At 45.0% G+C, this 20116-nt stretch overlaps 1 protein-coding gene across 1 annotated transcript in view; it reads right to left on the reverse strand.

Moving 5' to 3' along the window:
• Nucleotides 1-567: 567 nt before the first annotated feature.
• The window catches only part of T265_06978 (hypothetical protein), a gene marked incomplete at both ends in the record, with an annotated part of 87940 nt that continues 68391 nt past the window's right edge, over nt 568-20116 (reverse strand). Inside the window, 2 exons of the mRNA XM_009172395.1 lie at nt 568-1476; nt 6815-9072. Of these exons, the coding sequence (XP_009170659.1) occupies nt 1406-1476; nt 6815-9072 (2329 nt within the window). The remainder of the gene's footprint in view (nt 1477-6814; nt 9073-20116) is intronic.

Raw genomic sequence — 20116 nt, forward strand, 5'->3', positions numbered from 1 at the left:
CTCCCATATTCTCCTGTTACTCCTTCGCATTCATAGCTTGCATTCACTTCTTATGTTTGTGACCATGCTCTTCAAAAATAAATGATAATTGTACGAACTGGTCAAATATATACTACTTGCAATCCACCACCTGTGGGAGTGTGTCTGTAGGTTCCATTGTTAGATTGGCGCAGGAAGATGGGAAGTTTACACCAATTTGTCAAATCACCTCACAGTTATCTTTGTAATGTACTACTCATAAGGTTGCTGAAAATCCGTCGACAGCCCACGATCGGTTTCGCCCTTTTTGGGGCTCATCAGGTAGGCGCAGTCCCCGGGTTTCCTTCAAATTTATGGTCTACTTGAAACCAAATTGCACGAAATTAGCGAATATACACTCAGTCGCAAACTAATTTGATTTTTTCGAGAGACTCACCTGGAACCCAGCTGAATCTCTCGTTTGTGATGTTCTCAGGCAACTGAATGTTCTTTGTTGCTCTGAACGCCTAACATTTTATAAGGCACAACCATTCAGATGAGTTCACCAGGAGCAAAGAAAAGTCAGCTGATGAACGGACCGATTACTAAATTGCATTGGGTGTATAAAAAAGAAAATATTTTGCACAACAGGCTCAAACTACCGGGCTAAGTCAATCGGTAAATAAAGAAATAGTCATAAATAAACAGGTCGTGTGTGACGGCTGTCGAGGGAGGGTTACATGTACACAGTGTGCTACAATGGTGTTGGTTAGGCAGTTTGGAACGGCCTCAAAATGAAGTTGGCGGAAGCGTAGACCTGGGGTGGCATGTCACAATGCGATTGGCGATTGGAGCACACTAAACACACAGTAAAGCGCCGGGGAATTGACTTTTTGTTGAGGTTGGCCTTTCGCGTAGGGTTCGTTGTCCTTGACCGTGCGTTTATGGTAGACTTGAATATGTGCATGTACCAAAGAAAACACATTCTACCAATGCGGACAGTCAAGTATGAAACCATCAACCTCTTTTTGATTTAACTGAATGTGATTATGATAAATACCGAATTTCAAGGGGGCCACCAACAAAGAGGGGGAATCGGCGACTTCTGTATGTATTCCTGACAAGTATAACTGTGTACACACACATACACACAGGCCTTTGTAAATAAGGACTTCAAGCGTGGAACAGAAGAGAGCAGACCGTCACATTCACTGGTCTGACTGGAACAATGTATCCGGAACAAAACGACAGGATGCACAATATATCATGAGAAATCGGCTACTGTGTAACTGATCCACGAAAGTTTGTCGGGAGGATATGGTGCCGAAACAATGTGCCAATCAGGACAGCGTTGCAGAGAATCTGGCGTACAACGAGGTTGGACCAGGGTCACATGAACAGGTTTTGAAAGACATTGTGGCGTGAAAACCGACACGAACCGTCCAGGTCATGACGACGGTTGCCCGAAACCAGAAGAAAGTTGTGAGCCGGCCGCGACTGCCTGCTGCATAAAGTAGGCTGTGCAAGGTAGCAACAAAAGAAACTTGAATGGTTATGCTGACTAGAATTTGCATCAGTTAGATCATTTAGGAAGTTGCATCAAACAGTTCCTGCAAGGTTTGACTTCTTAGCATCTTCCTACTATAACAGAGTATTTATTTGACGTTCTGCATGCCTTTCTCAGGGATGCGGTATGTTTACTTGCGTTTCAGAGGCAAGAAGCACGCGTCGTATATACACTAGTGACTGTATTTGATCGGTATAGGAATTACTGTGGTAGAAACTTCAAAAATTCATTCCACGGGGACTGGCCAAAACACAGAGTTGGAAACTGTATGCGATCTTAAAGAATCTGATTGAATCTTTCCGACCAGATAAGAGCTGGTGAGTTTTTTCCACAAAGGTCACACTTGCTCCGTTGCGCTCTAGAAGCCGCACCCAGAATGAGATGTCATTCTCCTGGACAGCGAATGTTCCCTGTCATCCAGGATGTCTAATGCAGTGCTCGTAAAATACCCCTATCCAGTGAGAGAGTAACTTCCGCATGTTGATCCCTCTTTGTGAGGACTCCTACACTCATTGAACTGCTGAGAAGTGCTGCGGTGCCACCGAAGAAGAATACATCTGCGACCCGTCAAAACCCTTGAAGACGCGCGAGTCCTAGATAGTACAGCGGGTAGATAGGAGCTCTTGACCGAAAGGCATGTGGCTAAAATTTCAGTAGCCTCTGTCTGGCTTACATAAGCTCAAATCTTGTATTTCATGCGTGTTGCACAACACCCCGCATAAGCACCAAAACTGGATTGACAAGTGATTGGGTGATCATGCGTGTTAAGCCCTACACTGACAATAATTTTTCCACATACTTCGACATCGTCCAGAAATCTTGGGATGTCCCTTTCTGATAAACAGTATTTAAGATGCGAACACCAACCGAATGAACATCAAATGACGACTGATTTGGTCGTGCTAGGAAAATCTGCGGTGCCCTATACCTAAAGAGGAATGATTTTTTCCTATGGGTAACATCATTTCAAGATGATGGAACCCTAGCAAAACGGACGAAGAATGTTCCTGTAGACTTTCTAGCAGAGTGTCCCCATTCGAAGCGGTTTCTCCTTGATATATTGCTGTATCTTTCGTTCTCACAAAAACCACTGATGTTTTCTCTCGCTGTCTGAAACGAGAAATCGTCCGAACATTGAGTGCAGGATAATGACTCTAGTTTTTCGTCCGCTTACAAACCAGAAGAGGTGAAGTTGCCCTGGCAGAATTCAGTCTGTGCATGTACACTAGACACAAGTTTGCCCGTCAAAGAAAGCAAGACATGTGGTCATTGGATTGATTTCTGGGCTAAACTTCACACCAATCCAGTAAGCAAAAATGATGCATCAGAAATGCGGGAAAAGAATACTACCGGATTGTTTCACAAGCGGGACATGCTAGCCTCGCAAAAATACGTGACCTGTTTTTCGTGCAAAAAGCTTTCCCATGACATGTAAAGGTTGTCATGGGAAGCCTACCGGAGAGTGTTAACCAACCTAGCCAGGTGGGTTTCCTAATCAATAGGGCAAATCGGCTATAGAGCCCACATATTTCTACAGACTCGCGTTGTCAGTCAACTGAGCTTTTGAAAAACCTGGTTTTCTATTCACATCATCAACCAGAAATCACTGTGTAAAAGGTAGGTTTTTCAAACATCCGAGTTGGTGGTTTGAACCGGGAAGTGTCAAGTTATTAAATAGGTTTGGGAGGTAGTCAGTCACGTAACAAAAAGACTAGTTAATTTCATCGAATCGGCATTGATTTGTGGCCACCGTGGTTGGTCACTTTCTCGTCGAACAAACAACATAATTATTGACCTAAAGCTGACGGAAAATCAAACACAAATTGAACTCTTCTAGCACGTGCGTTTGCCTGCTTACGCGCCACATCTATTGTTCGAAGTTTTGTCCTTGAAATGTGATTCAACTTGACTATTGTGGGCAGAGACACCTGCTTGCTAGTCGTTACCCAAACTACGCGCTGTTTTGAGCTTTGAAGGCTTGGTTGTTCGGGTATCCGTAGCCCAATAAAGCTAAGCGATAAGTAAACATTTACTGAAACAGAGATGCGCCTAACGTGGATGGAGGGAAAGGAGCAGTGGATCTGATAATATCAACACCAATTTAGACAAGATCAAGTCCAAAAGAGTAAGCGTAGTGCGGAATATTTCGCTTAGTTGAAATGTAGTGGGGAAAAAACGTTAATTTGACGAGGCTTGTTGCTCGAAGTTCAGGCCACCGCGGTGACCTTCTTCAGAAGTCGGAGAACCAGAATTACAAAAAAAACAAAGAAAGAATTCAAGCTGATGGCTACCTCTACAAGGATATCACTGGAGTAGTCAAATGGACGCTCCCTTGTCCTCGGTTCGACGCCGAATTCAAAGCATCGTACGAGTGGTTGGCCCGATTATTGATGACAGTCGACATGGATAGACCGCTGCTTCAGTTGATACATGCAGGTTGGGTGTGAAGCGTTAGGGGCATCGTTCTGCATGTATCGGAAGTCCTGTTTAAATTGGATGAGCCTGATCAAACAAGGCCGCATGGTTCTCTGCCGAGGTATGCATGGCTGTGGCGAAAATCGAACATGTCTGGTACTCAGTAAGGCGCATTCTTGGTTACTCACTAGTGTCCCTATAATGAATAGCGCAGACCCCACAGCAAACCTCGTGGACAAAGTCTGTTTGCTTGCCTGGAGAAATCGGATTGTTAGCATGGGTCAGGTGCTTTTCTATTGAGAGTACCATGTATGTGAAATTCAGCCAAACCACATGAATTAGTTCGAAAGTCTACTGACGATAGGGGATGCGTAAAGCTGAGATGAAGGCTTGCCAGTGTTACTCGTAACATACTTTCGGTACCAGGTTCTACGCCATTCGCAGGCAGCACGAGGGTCGGGTTGTTCAAGCCTAGACAGGAACAGTCGCCATACAGAGTTTGGGTTCAAACCAGGGGCTACCTGATAAGTTCACACCTTAGTCATTTCGCCATCTTGAGTTCAAATGAAGGTCCTGCTTCCGGATGGTTTGTTCACGTTTGTGAATTATGTATAGCCTTCTCCGTGAAAGCTACTGGGTGTGTTTTTGTGCATCACCTCTTCCACAGTCTTAATCTCCTTGGCTCTCGAGGTTTCTTCAGAGTAGATCTTCGTTACTCTGTTCACAATATTTCACTTTACATCCACCGAATGACATGTACCTTTCAGAGTGGGTTAACTTTCGGTACAAAGAGACCTATAAACCCGACTGTTTGACTGCGACAAGAGAAGGTAAGAAACTCAAGGATCACTTTGAAGTTCAATTTTCACAGGTGAAACTCACGGCACTATTAGAAGGTCACTGGGAAATTCACATCGTATGACAACGAAAGTATCGTCGACATTTCGCCACGAAATGCGCTGCGGGTTACAAATAGTACCCGTCACTTGTTGCTCTAAGTCTCCAATAAGGATATTTGCCACAGTTGGCGCACTTGGGAAGACCACGACTATCCAGTTTGTTTGCTTACTTACAGTCTGCTTAAGTGTGAAAAAAGTAGGTCTCAAACAGAGCTTGACTGCGGAAACTGCTTCAGTGGACGATGAGTTATCAGTGCCCTTTCATCTTGTAACAGATGATGCAAAACTTCAACTCTTACCAATGGGCAGACTTGCGCACAGTAAACATACGTCATGACTAGGGAAAATTCCATACACTCAACACGTTACTCAGCAACCCTACGAGAAGCGTGTTACGCCTATACAATGTATTGCAGTATATCGAACATCGTAGCAACTGTAGCACGAGGTGGCGTGGAAAAGTACATTCAGTTGAAGGTAAACATCATAAACGAGAGATTCAGCCAGGTTCCAGGTGAGTCTCCAGTAAAAAACCAAATTGATAGGCAAATGAGTGTACTCAAGGGTACATGAGTGTACATGACATCTCATTGTCATGCAATCTCTGCTGTCAGAGATTGTCAGCAATAGTGGAAGTGCCTGTCAAGTTATTCAGGGAGGGGGGGCGGGTGCGATAATCCCAAACGTTTAGAGCTTGTATGTTTGACTGGTAGTGTAGTCATTCAAATCAAAGCAATCAGTTTGTCACCATGGGAGATCTCTATGCTGCTGACGAGCATTAAATTCTCCTACTTATGATATGCTGACCAGGGTAGGCTAAGGAATTCCCCTTCGAAAGTTGGAGTTCGGCAGGATTCGAATACATTAGGGTGAATACGGAACCCCAAAACTATGGATAATGAAATGGCTCTTTTATTCCTATTCCTACTTCAGCATTATTGCAACTTTCCACACACTCTCAGGGCAGAAAGCAGCAAAGTTAAGGCGGCCTCGTAAGCATCAATGACTGGCTTATAAGATTCAAATTATCTTATATCATATGCACCAAAACAAAAGAAATATCCGCCAACTCAGGAAAGGTCCACTTCCATTCAGTTACTTAGAGCCCTGTCTGGTGCTGATAAGGAACAATCCGTCTTATGCCGAAGTATGAGGTAGTTGATCAAAGTATCAGTACAGAATCCATTTAAGAAGGAATAACCCCTACTCGGAGGCATTTCGCTTCACCTTCTAGATTCCCCTTATTAAGAGCGTTTACTGTATGACACCTGCAACGGATGCTCAAAGGGCCGGGTGCTCAGACTTGTAGTCATAGGGAAACGGCCACCCCCGGGTCAGGACCCAGGAACCCGCGGTGCTACTGAGCCATTCACCAATCCACTGATTTTGACACAATGAAGCTTCATGAGAAAATATCCCCACTCCCATACTTTGGATGTGATAGATGCTTGGTCGCATGCTAGCCAACCACAAAGTGTCAGATCGCCTACGGTTGAACGAAAAGGATGTGGACAGGAAGTCCAGCATGGGTTGGGCTTAATGATTTACATCAAAAACCTTCAGTAGTCGCTGATGTCAAGCATTGCAGCTTATTCAACCAGAGTTTGGCAATCCGGAGACGTTGAATTTAGATTCAGAAACAGTCAATCAAAGTACCCTTGGTACGGTTTCAACAGGACTTTGGACTACATACTGTCCGCTCTCCGGAACTCCAGAATATAGGTACACAGCTTGTGCTTAGTAGATTTTTGCCGTCTGTTGATTGGTCCTTGAATTCTACCAATGAATAAAGAACGTGTATTCGATCACACGCACACGCCACATCGCTAAATGGAAACTGCTAACAGACGAAACCAAACAAAGGTTTCCTCTTAATTTACATATCATTCATTCTCAGCGATATCATACCATAAGCCAGGGAGGAATCTACCGGTAATCGTGACCATATATAAAAACGAGACATCAGTGAACTTACCTGCTGAAAGTTTGAAGGGATCCATCCGATCATTACTATTTGTGGAACTCGATCCATTTGGAGGTATGAGACCGAGGTTATGTAATAAGGACGGGTGTAATAATGGTGGTCCAGAACCGCCCATCATTGGAGCCAGTGCAGGTGGTGGTGCGGTAAGGCTCAGAGGAGCAGACGATGAAACAGAGGTATTTGCTGGTTTTAATATTGGGGCTTGTGAATTGTATCCTTGTCCCGGCCCGACAAATGATGGAGTCGTGGGGGTAGTCTTGGATAGTGCTGCGTTGCTGGAGGCCGAATAAGGGCGAGATGCTTCGGTTAAGTTGGAAAAACCATTCGAGTGCAATGCGTTCATCGCCGCTGCAACAATGAAATCAGGCAATCCGTAGAGGTGTGAAGGGTCCATAAGAGGTGGGATAGGCGTTCGTCCTGTATGGGAATTGGCAAACTGGGGATGGCTGCCCTCAACAGTTGGGTTCACGGATGAGACACTAGAAACATAGTTAGTTAAGTTCATCGCCGAACTACATGAGGGCTGGTTAGGAGGTGTATGGCTTGGGACAAGAGCATCACCATTCGAGTGAAGACCCTCAATGGCACGTCGTGGATCAGAATCATGGTGCTTGACCGAATTGGATCGTTCACCCATAGAATAACCACTAGACTGGGGTGAAAAGTTCCAGACTCCCGGAGGAAGTGGTACAAACGGGTTGTTTATTGGAACGTGTCCGCTGTTCAGATCACGTGACATGAAGGCCAGGCTGTTTACCATCTGGGATACAGTAGGGGCATCAACAGGTGCACCATTATGTCGTACCGAAGGCGGAAGGAAAGGTGGTAAACTGTGAGAATCCAAAAAGCTCTTTGATGGGTTCATTTGTTGGGGTTGTCTTGAGGGGCTGGTGGGTAACTCTGTTGGTTTCATGTTTGGACTGATAAATTTGTGATGCTGGCCTCGTCCTTTATTGATGTCACCACGAGCACCAGAGTTTGTGCGCTGTTTACTTGGGTTCGAGTATCCCAACCCAAGTCTCGTGGAACCTGACCCAAGCAGGTCGGTTTTGTTTGTGCTTCCATATGGAATTGAAACAGTATGTGCCGTAACCGTCCGAATGGTAGAGGTATTTGGTCCGGCGGAATCGTGACCTGATCCGGATGTGTTGGATGACGTTGTGTATGGTTTTGAAAATAATCCCTGTGTTTCGTGGGGCCTCGATAAGTTTGAAACATCGTGTTTACTCCCACTTGTTGTTTTATGACTTTCAGCAACATCGAAGGCTGTTGTGTCTGTCACGGAATTTGTCCTGTCTTGAGAGGCAGCGGAATTTGGGGGCAGATCAGGCTGTAAGATGGCTGGAGAGCGAACAGGAGAGACGGGACTTCTTGGACATGGTGGTGAGATGGTTGGGGGTGAATCGTTAATGCGTGGTATACAGTTAACATCCCGGTTTGCGAGTGAGGTAGACAGATTTTCATAGCCACTGTCTGATGGAGCACTCTCATGTCTTGTATGATTAAGGTGGAAACGTAATGCAGTCATGTGGGTAAAGCGTTTCTTACACCCTTGTATAGGACAAGTGATGGGAAAAGATGATTTGAGATCTTCGTCCTCACGTTCAGTCGATTCACCACTTTCCTTCTTGCTGTTTTCATTGGGAACACTATCACCTCCGGACTGCCATGGCTTGTCAAGGGCAGATGACTGTATACCATGAATATGAAGTTGTTCGGTAAATGTACTTGTATCCTGTGCCTCCGAGGACTCTGGTAAATTATCCAGAGGACAATCACTGGACGAACTACTGGCGCCACGTTTCGTGCTGCATTGTTTGACTGGACCCAGGTGACTGGATGATGAGTCCACCGCTGATTCGTCTTCAGAAAGTGGAAGACCCACTGCTGTGTCATCTTCATCCACACCTGACTCCAAAATACTCACCCCATCCGTCTTCTTTTTATCAGAAGACGACAGGGTTCCAACAGAGTTTGTTGCACAGGAGTCTGACGAGGTAGTTGTAACAAGTATGTTGGTTGTGGTTGTCGTCGTCGCGGGCATTGACAGCCTATTCAGTGGTGAATTGCTGTTTCGCCCGCGTAGTCTCGTCCTCCCGCTGACTGTAGCTAGTGATTTTCCTGTAACGTCGGCAGTGGGGCCCAGAGAATCACAGGGCTGTTTGTAGCCGCCAGACAACCCCGCCCTCCGTTTCGTCCGATTACTAGAGCGCACAGAAGATTTGAACGGGGGTATGTAATCACGTGGACTGCGAAAAAGAAAAAAAAGAAGGAACGGTGAAGTAAGTGCACTCATCTACACAGAAAGGGCGTGTACAACGACATTTACAGACTTATACCATCTGCATGTCAGGTTACATTTAGGTAATGGGTGTGAATCTTGCATAAAAATTCACTTAACAGTATTCGAAAAAACCCTGGAGGAAGCGTGCAGCCCTCGAAAACGCCTGTCCATTAAACGGACGATCCATAAGAATAGACTGAATGGGCTAACCCATCATATGAAGTGATTGTCACTTGCTGAGGTAATGGTGTGCAACATCGAATGCGATAAAAACAAACAAGAGTGTTCCTCGTTATCATCGACGTCGGAAACGGCCTCCCAATAAACAAGCTACCCAACATGTGCAGTTTTGCGCGTCAGTAGGTTTTCACAGGGGTAATTCAGTTTTTTGTACAAGTACATGGGAATTGTGGAAATCTGTCCCACACAACAGAAGCACAAACATGAATAAGGCTGTCCAAAAAGGAGGCGAAATGACGTTCACACTCTCCGAAGTTCGCAACCAGGAGACAGATCTTCGATGAAAAAGAAACCAGGCCGATGGAGAGCCTAGGTTTAGGATTTTCGTTCATTCTGAGGTACGCAACTTGAGTCTGATCACGTCATCGTGATCAGTCCGCTTAGCTATTCGCTTTCCGTCAGCTACTACTACGCGTGCCGAAAGAGAGCAGCTCCGTTCAACGTCGACAAGTTTTGGTAGCTGAGGAGCATCGAGCTGATCTGACTAGAAAGCTACTGGAAACGCACATTCATGTGGACGACGAAGATTTCTTGGAGGATGAATGGAGGTGAGTTAAAGAAGCAATGTTGTCAGCTTTCAGAGTTCTCTGTCTAGGCCACCTTACTCGACTAAGTGAACACCGGATATCGTCGAGATCATCAGGCCTTATTCCTGTCAGAATGGCCGTGCTCGAAACTAGAGACTATGATAGCACACGCAGATCCCTCAGACACCGGATAATCACAAGCTTGAAGAATGACGGAGAGCACTGGTGAAGCGCGATGGTCCAGGAGATGGATAAGGCGTTCACAGCAGTCAACAGCCGCGTCCCATTTTGGCTGATTTGATCAACTGGCGAAAAGTAGACAAGTGTCGGCGAAACAATATGTGTAAACGATGGAACCGTAATTCGATCACACCGTCTTTCTGAGTGATGGGATGAACACTGCAAAGAAAAGTTCAACTGGTCTTCTTCAACAGAAAGGCTGGAAGAACCTATTAACCTGAATAGAACACTGACACCAATCCGCCATCTGCAACAGAAATCCAGCCTGATATACCACTCCTTCAACGCGACAACGCATCCGGCCCGGATAGTCTGCACCCCACAATGTTCAAAGGAGGCGAGGTCATGGTGAACGGGCTGACAAACAAACGGTCTTAAAACAAAAGTAGACTACCACTAGAATGGAGCGCCTAGATCATTGTCATAGTCTCCAAAAAGAGTACAAAAAGTAAGGCGAATGCCGTTGTGGCATCTGAGATGCCCTCTGAAATTTTGTGCAGGTTGAGCGATTACCGGGAAAGACTGATTCATTAAAATTAAGCTGGGTTTCCCTCTGGCCGAGGATGCATCACCATATCTTTACCTCTTTATAAGTCATTGAACCGCACCACTCTTTAAAACGCCCCCCGTTGGCCGTTCTTCTTGGTCTGGAAGATGCTTCTGACTCTGCTGATCGTCAGAAACTTTAGCGCTGTCAAGCGATCAGAATTTATTTCCCTTATGAGGACTGCGTGTGCTGATACACCGCAAGCTTTCACACGAGTAAACCGCATCCAGTGGTGTGGGACAAGGATGCCCTCTCGCACCTTTCATCTGAAAATTTGTTATTGACGTGGTGCTTGAACTTACTCTGCTTGCCTCTGAAACTTCGGAGGCTGAAATGCTCCAGGGACCTTCGCTCACGGACAGTGAGCATGCAGAAGATATTGCTTTCCTTGGTTCAGGTCCGTGAAAAATGCAGACGATTTTGAATAACCTTAGTGATTCTAACGCATGGCTTGGTATGCTTTTTGCACTCGCGAAGTGTTAAATTCTGCCACAAGATTTGATGGGATCAAAACTTAACCTCATGCTTGTAGCTAATCAACGTCACACAAGTTCTGGTGAATTGAGTGGAGATGGGATTACTCCCCGTATCTGAAAGGCCAGAGCAGCCTTCACCAAACCTATGGTACCGGCGTGGTATCAGTTTGTCTGTCAAGCGCAGAGTATGCTGCAGCAGTACGATCCATATTGCCTTATGGATCAGAAACGTGGTCTACACGCGCAGAGGGCATACTAAAGTTGCAGGTGTTTGACTATCAGTGAAACATTGATCAGGTTTGGTAGGAACATCGGGTCAGCAATGCTGTGGCATGCCAGATAGTTTTATGAAAAAGACTCTTCCACGATGGTTGAATTACTCATGTTACACTGGTTACGCTGTTAGGACATATACTCAGGATGCCAGAGGATCGTCTCCCTTTCAGAGCTCCTTTCACTGAGCACCGTGCTGAGTGGAAGCAACCAAAAAGGTAGACAGTATGCGGCCTGGCAATGAAGTATGACAACTCTAACCAGCCAAATCAGTCCGATCGCAAACTGCTGCCCTCATTGATGGGGTCCTTGGAGCTCATCTCGCCAATGGTTAATGACACTGACAGAAATGATCCAATCGCGCAGTCAGTGGCGCTCATGCATCAAAGGTATCGCCTCCAAAGCGTAGCTACCCAGTTTCCGGACTAAATTAAATATGCCACTGCCTCCAATTCTTGGCTCTATGACCCATATTCTCCCACTTTCCGGTGATCGAAACTGTAGCAACTGGGATCAGTGTACCTTTGGTACATGAACTGCAGATGGTAGACTGAAGTGAACTGTACACATCCGGCTAGAGGTGTAGATTAGCTTGTAAGCCCTCAGATACATGTCCCAGAACACTGAGCAACTAGCTCTCTGCTTTACACTTTATTTGCATGTATGTTCAGGGCCCGATTTTGAAGCGAAACTGCCATTTAACGCGAAGATTCAGCGAATAGCTTACTGATCCACAAATGCCTTTCAGTAGAAACGCAGTGTTCTTCTTACTGAACAACAGTACGAACCTATTCGCGATCGACTCCCGAGGTCCATTTACGCACTGGTGCGTTTTCCAAATTGAAACATTCTTCAGCACGGATTGGAATGATACTTCATCAACCAAACGGGTTTTTGACATACCCTTGTGCAAAATCTAATGGCCTGAATTTAGTTCACACACAGTGAGCCGTAGCTGCATGCCATCATAAATCACTCATAATTGTCAAAATGCGTACACATAGCTTCGCATGCACTGTTTTCGACAGAACAGGGACAAATGGTATAAATCAAATGAGATTCTATTATGTGAGTAAAGTAAATCTAGGCTGAGAAGTTGAGTATCATGGATCGGTTGTTGTAACCCCGTTCGGACTCATTAGAAGTGCGGATCTCACAAATCTCTCAAGAGATTTGAACCCGCACCACTCCTGGTAGCACCAAACAACGTGGATGGGGGAAGAGTGATGTCGTACTCTATCTAAGTGGGTGTTGGCACACTGCTGATCACCCACATTTGACGGAGTGGCATTGTGTTCAGCTGATAACTGGGAGCTTTCGGGACCAAATCCTCCAAGGGATCCGTGAGTCGAGCACCAGTGATGACTCCCAGCAAGGACGAAACAGAGTGCTTCTCAACTTTCATACTGGACTCACGTTGCTATGACATGCAGATAGTATTCAACTACGCATGGTATGATAAGCGAAATCAATATGACGATAACTGGCTTGCGCCACGTATCACGTGGAAAGCGGCAGTGGTAAAGTGACATGAATACATGACAAAACGATTTGTCTGTCAGTGCAGTGTTGGTCACTGAGAAGCAGCATGTCTGTGTGCGTATGTACCCCTGTGACCAGTCGGCAGGCAAAGATGCCTGTTGTTTCTGTATTTCTTTCTTGTCCTGTGGTATAGCTGAAAAACTACACAACTACCTGCTCCCGGCGGTGTCTACTCATCTTTGGGGGGGGGGAGTTTTACCCTTTGACTGCGTGTCGAGGAAATTGAGAAAAGTACACTTTTTGATACGTAGTTTCCTGAAAGCGGCTTGTTCAGAAGTTCCTAAACGCGCCATGAATTCACTCCATACCGATCGTCCGCTGTCCGTTCCACAAGGAAGTAGTTAACGTCAGTAGGGACTGTCTACCTCAGGTGTGGCTGCTTCATAAGCTGGATCCGTCTTTTCCAAGTTGATTGTAGTACACAGCCTTGCAACACTGCACGACGATCTGAGGATTTTCTGTATACCTTATCATGCCACATGCACAGTCTTTGAGGTACCTGGAAAATGGCAGTCTCACATGGATATTTCTACACGTACGATTCACATTCGTCGATATTTAGGGGAGATGCGGGAATGTTTCAACCGAGATTTCGTCCTGTAGCTGAAGTTAATATATGCCGGAAACTATAAAGACAATGTACAAGCGCTTCATCATTGTTAAGAATCATTAGCAATGCGTATCTCACGAATCCTCAGGGAGATTCAAATGGCTGCCGGTCTCCAGGCAGGCGGCTGAAGACTTAGCCGAACGAACGCCTGATCAACAATGTGATGAACTCGTACTGAGAAAGAATCATCCTTCAATCACGGGATTTACCACTTGACTGGCTCCCCGGATGACGATGTGAGCTACTTATGATTGGCTGACTGAAGGATGACTGGCGCCGTATCCCGTCCAGGTGCGAGTCAATCACACTTCTGATCAGCCACCCGCGAGTGAGCGGCTTAGTTTTCAATCACTATGAAGGAGCTCGTGAATTGGAATTTTCATGAAGATTTGTGGGATTGTGTACCGCTGCCAATTTCTTGCAAGAATGAGACAGCTGTAGAGTTCTACTAGGTTTTTTTGTATAGAGCAACTTCATCTAAAGGATGACATTTCTTGGTTGTAAATGACAATCCGAATTCCCTTCCTCAATGGTGCGCATATCATTGGCTTGCAGTAGTTGGCTGTTAGGTCAACAACAAATGGCCTAATGCGTTGTTTTCAACTGAAACTGCGGTCAGGAGCTCTTGAACAAGTGTGGCACTGGACGCGTATTTGATTAGCCTGAAATTCGTTGAAGCACGACGGTGGACTCGTTGCAAGTGACGGTTGTAAAAGACACGGAAGCGATATGCTGTTCTGCGTCACACGTTGTGTCGTCAAGCACATAGATAACATTTATTCATTTATCACTGGTCTTTTGCTTGGATTCAGAAGTCGAGAAGATAACAACGGCGTTTCGATTAGCCTAAAAGGGACCGCTGAAATTCGCTGAAGCACATATTACATAAGAGTGACAAAGCAAACCGCACCGCTGTTGTCGCATGGTGATCAGAGGATAGCTTCAAAGAGGGGTTGTCTTTTCCATATAACGTGAATGATGCTGGCTGTTCACCTACCGAAGCAAGTGCCCCGTAAGATGTATCTGTCCTGATTATCGCAACATCACCACAGTCCAATTAGTGTTGAAAATTCCAATGTCTAGTGTGAACCTGAGGAGTGCTCAAGCACGAGACGTTCGCCAAAAAGTGGTTAGTCGCAAAGCACTTTTGTCTAATTCAGGCAAAGACGTAAGATTAGGTGTATGTGGTTGCGGAATTTTCAAAATTCACATTCATATCACTTTCGTTTGAACAGTTCTCCTACTGTTTCGGCACAATCATTTTGGTAAGTCCACACCAAAGGGGAGGATTGCATTGGGCTCGAGTCTCCTTCTCCTCCTTGGCCATATGGGGTGGGGTTAGACTCAGGACATTTGACATGACAGACGAGTGCGTTACAACTACTCCATCGCCACATGTTGTACGCACACAGGAATTTTCGCGTTTGAACAGGCGAGCGTGTTCACGCTTGAGCAATGTGATTGGTATAAGAATTGACACCGACACCGCAGTCTGCTTGCAAGATTATGCTTGGACCTGACAAGTTCCGACGTATGCCCCATACAGTACACACGCTATACCAGTGGCTATCATCTGACGTGGATAGGTCCGTAAAAAGTAGTTGAATCACCGTATGCCTGCGCACAAATTATGAATCTCAAGCGAGGCTTGCATATTCCGGTGAACCACTATGATTCGACGCAGATATCAGTGGAACTAAGGTGCACACAGAGGCTCAACGTCACTCGGCCTGACGTCGAAAACTTGTCAACATAGAATAGATAATTGCCGCTCAGATAACGGCTTCACTCTTCATTTTTAACGTTTTCATATTCCGATTTTGGCGGCTATCTCATTCTAATGTCATACTAATATTTTTGATAACACCTCCTGGGTGTTATCGGATACTCTGGGGATTTACCCAGTAGCCCCATGTAGCTAATGAATACACTCCACGATATCTCACAACACATAATGCTAACGTGATCACTAACAACAGCACCAAGCCACTCGGTTTCCGAATCTCTTGGACAGACAGTGTACGTTCTTGTGCGCATACAGGTCAGAACACACTTGCACAGCGAATGGCCTTGGGTCGTTCATGGTAAGCTTACAAGTCCACAAAATTGTCTTTTTGTGTGCCATGATGTGCCATGATGCCAAAATAATAGTAATAGTAGTCCAGCTGTAGCACCCTTTCGGTGCCTAACTGCCATACCACCCTAAGGTTGCACGAGGGCTGGGATACTGCCAGGTTGCTCAAACCTATACAGGGGAAGTAGATGGGCGGAGGTCGGGTTCGAACCACGGACCTTCCGGTCAGTAAATTCGCGCTCTAATGCAAGTGAATGTTAAACTTGATGATGGTGATCTGCAGGGCGATGCAGATTATGGGTGAATCACGATTAAATTGTTGGAATTTTCACAGCTAAAGTTTAAAATGACGACCTACACTTTACACCACAAGGGGATCAGTCATTTAATGACTGTACGGCACCTTGCACCCTAGTAACGTTGATCCAGGATGCAATTTACATCTGAGAGGGTATGAAAGCTCAGGTCCGGTACAATTTGGCTTGAATTGTGCCAAAACTAGGTTTATGAAGGGAAAATTCATACAAACTCAGAAGCCATTTTGTTAATTTGACAGGCAATACTTTTCCAGAAAGCCAGTATGTCCATTTGTGGCCTTCTGGCAGATAGATGAATTATTTATTGTTCCAGACGAGTGCTTCTAAACATTAGCTGAGTGCTGTCTTTCAGTTGACTTCATCAACGAGGTCACTGAGGATGTTCTCTCTCCTGCGCTGGAATAAACCTAATTATTTTGAAAAGAAAACATTCCGTTTCCATTCACTTTTCCATCCTCAACCTTTCGTTTGTGATAGATTGCTTAATTAGAAACAGAACTGAGACGCCTGGAATTGTTGTTCTCACCAACTGTCTTATTTCTTCTATTCTTTCTGGAAAGTGGTCGATAAGTTACTCATTATTCGTCGCAAGAAATTTTATTACTACCGAGTTATAAGAAATATGGTTTGACATGTGGCGCACACGAGGCAGTCTTGACAAAAAGATCTGAAGAAGGGCGTGAAAAGGCTGTGACCTACTGGTGTGATACATATTCTATAGAGAGGTCTTGGTGGCCCTCACTGTCTGTAGCCAGAAACGCTACAATATATGGCCATCAACTGGTACTGCTGAGAGGGAGCTTGGATGTGTAGTTAGCTCAGGATGCTTGCAGTAGACTACCACATAATTGCTGTTTACAGCATAAAAATGTTAATATCTGGTCTCACATATGAATAACCGATTTGTTCGAAGTTCCTCGTCACTAAATTCGAAGTCTTAGTTCCGAGAGGAAGAACTTGGACCATAGAGTATAGTGAGCAGGTTCCATGGCCACCCGAGAAATCGTCATATACAATAAGAGTTTACTTGTATCTAGTTTAGAGACAGCCTTCTGGCGTGCCTAGCTCCAGGTGGAATTGGAGTCGCCGGTGCAGTGCGAGTCACGTGATATGGATAGAGGAGCTACATTCTGCCGGAATGCTGTCGAATCACACAGCCTACCAGCTAAACCTCTAGCGTGGAAGCAGTGTTTAAATCTTGTCAGCAAAACATAGAGTTGAAAATCCTTGGACATGATCGTGACAACCAAAAGAGACGAAGAAGATACACGGTGCTTCTAGGCTTTTTGGACATGACTTGTAAGATGAAACCTACGATTGATTTAGACAAGCTTACCTTATTTGAAGCCACACTAGCAGCTAAGCTCGCGTAGGCCAAAAGACTAAGTACGCCGCTCTTCGCAGCGCACCACCAAATCGGGTTGCTGTACGAGAGGACCTGCCGGTCGTGAACTAAATGCTGAGTTAATCTTCAAGTTTTATCACGCTTTCTGAAAGCAGTGCAAGCAAAGTTCGAAAGCTTTTCAAAAAGATTTGGCACCTACAATGGTAGTTCTCAAGATTGTCAAAATCCTTCCAGCTATTTCGAATTTCCCATGTTTGCTCAAACCTATTACCAAGGCGTAAACCTTCACATTTCCGGGAAGTTTCCGACTTTTTCTGATGGATGTCTTGACCAAGATGGGATGAGTCTGAGAGGAACTGTTCACCTTTCAAGCGAATACATTATATTAGATAGCTGGGTTCAAGGTCATCAATTTTTTCAGCAGTTTCTTTAAATGAACATGGCAAAGTAAGAACTTCTAGTAAAGTTTGGGAACCATGAGCCAAATTGTTGACCGTATGCAAGCGCGCGGATCGATAACACATATCACAATAGAGGACACATTGTGATTCCATTAGCAAGAGGTGGGTCACTATACAATTGAGAACAAGAGCAGAATCAATACCTCATGCGTTTCATTTCCATTTTATAGACGAACACTAATTGCTGCACTGCACCATCAATCGCGAAAAAAATATATTTATCAATCTATTCATGCAACGTATTTTCGAATCAGTCTGCCAAACTATCCAAAAATAGCTATTGTTTAATAACAAACTAGTGGTCATGACTACGGGAATCGGCGTAACTGCACAACTGAAACGGTACATCATTGGCAGTGAGAAGCCGCCAAAGTTGCTTTTGATCAATCACTACCACCAGCTGTCTTTTTACGCGTAGGATGCAACCGAGACAACATTTTTCTGCTCAGCACGAACACACCTGTGCGTGTGCGGATGGGAAGATGGGGTCTAGTATCTATGCAAGCGAAGGGGGATTCGCCTGATCAACAATAGGGTGACTATCACATGTCCCACCCGACACTGATTAGGGTACTATAGCCCTGTCTGATTCACAGCGAATGACCAAACAGAGAAGATCGCTAGTGGGTTACTAGGCGCAAAGGCGGAAAACTTATTCTCAGCGGATATGACGCGCATCAGCCTTGTTCCGTGAGCAGGGATCTACGAACCTGTGGTAATCAGTTCGAAATGTTTATGTCAGAGGATAAGCCATCACTGACAATGCGCACTGCATCGCTAATTGACGTTTATCGATCGAACTAATTCAACTGTCAAGCTGTTAGCGTTCCATTTAACGCATACTACGTGGACCCGTTCGGTATCGTGTTTGTGACAACTCGCTTGAACCGCTTCAATGGACCCAATACTACGTGTGGAAAGTTGAAAGGTCATTCGCATCACTCATGGAGACAATAACATCACAAACAAAAGAGCGAACGTCCTTTTAATAAGAGCACTTTGAAATTTGGGGTGGATTTCAAAGTCCTTAAACATGAACAGGAAGTAAACCAAAAATGTAGATCAACAAGAGGAACGATCTCTCGGTTATGGTGGCTAGTCAAAATTGGTGCTATTTGAATAAGGGTGTCTGACTGACTATTCTTCTTACAGAGTCACAATGAATGGGCAGCAGGAGGCGTTAATAAATCTACTGCCCGTGTTAGCTACGGAATAATTAGAAGTTAATTAGTTCTGGGTGGTCAAATGGAAACCGTGGATATGATTTCAGTTTTTTGCAGGCGGTCGACCTACACCCATCTTTCTAGGTCTTATCTATGTGTCGAATCGAAAACAGATGTAAGAATGCATATAACACCTTCGTTTACGGGCTAGGGCTTAGAGAGACGCTTCTGCAACGTGGTCCGTTGGCTAGTACCATAAAAAGCAATGATTTTGTTAACACCTTACACATTTACTATATTTTAAATAACCCACTACTCTTGTTGGTCAGACCTACTTGTGAAGCGGTGAGTTTATGAGATCTATCGGAAGAAACAACCTGCCTCGGTTTCAAGCAAAACAACAAAGAGGAAAGCCAAAATCAACATACAATATCACGTTTCGTGCGCGTCATCAAATACCTTGTCACGTGAATGCCTTGGTTGGTATCATGACTGACTGTGACAAATGTTTACGCTGAAAATTACACATAAAAGAAGCTGAAATACGCTATCCAAAGTTCCCACTGAATTACCTGATTAACTGAAACCGCATTTGCCAGCGAACAATTCGTGGAGGACATATTAGAATATGTGAACATTTGTCTTCAATCTGTGAACCCAATCTTGTAAGTTACAGGAGACACTTGCAGATAACAAGAACTGACGTAACCAGGATAAAGTGTACAGCGAGTTCCATCAGTTTTCAAAATGTACCCGGTAAAGAAAATGGGTGACAGAGTGAGCTCATTAGTTTTGCTGTAAGAGATTGTACGGAACCTGGTTTTCCCATCGGAACTGAAGCAAACAGTTGTGAAGTTCAAATACTTCCCGACGTTCTGTCCCACACTATGTGATTCATGCACCTGAGTTGAGGCGGGTTTTTTCCCGTTCCACTTATATTCATGCTAGTGATAGTGCTGGCGAGAGCCTTGTCGATCTGGAGTACGCAGATGACATCGCCCTCATCTGTGAAGACCATAGCGAAGCACAAGCCCTGTTGAATAAACTGACCGCCATCATAGCATCATTTGGCATGCGCCTTGCACCTTCAAAGTGCAAAGTCCTGCTTCAGAACGTGCCATCTGCGAACATATCCCTTACGATTCAAGGAGAACCACTGGAGATTGTGGAAAACTTTACGTACCTCGGTAGTTG

The sequence above is a fragment of the Opisthorchis viverrini genome, assembly GCF_000715545.1.
Source record: "Opisthorchis viverrini unplaced genomic scaffold opera_v5_153, whole genome shotgun sequence".
Lineage (NCBI taxonomy): Eukaryota > Metazoa > Platyhelminthes > Trematoda > Opisthorchiida > Opisthorchiidae > Opisthorchis > Opisthorchis viverrini.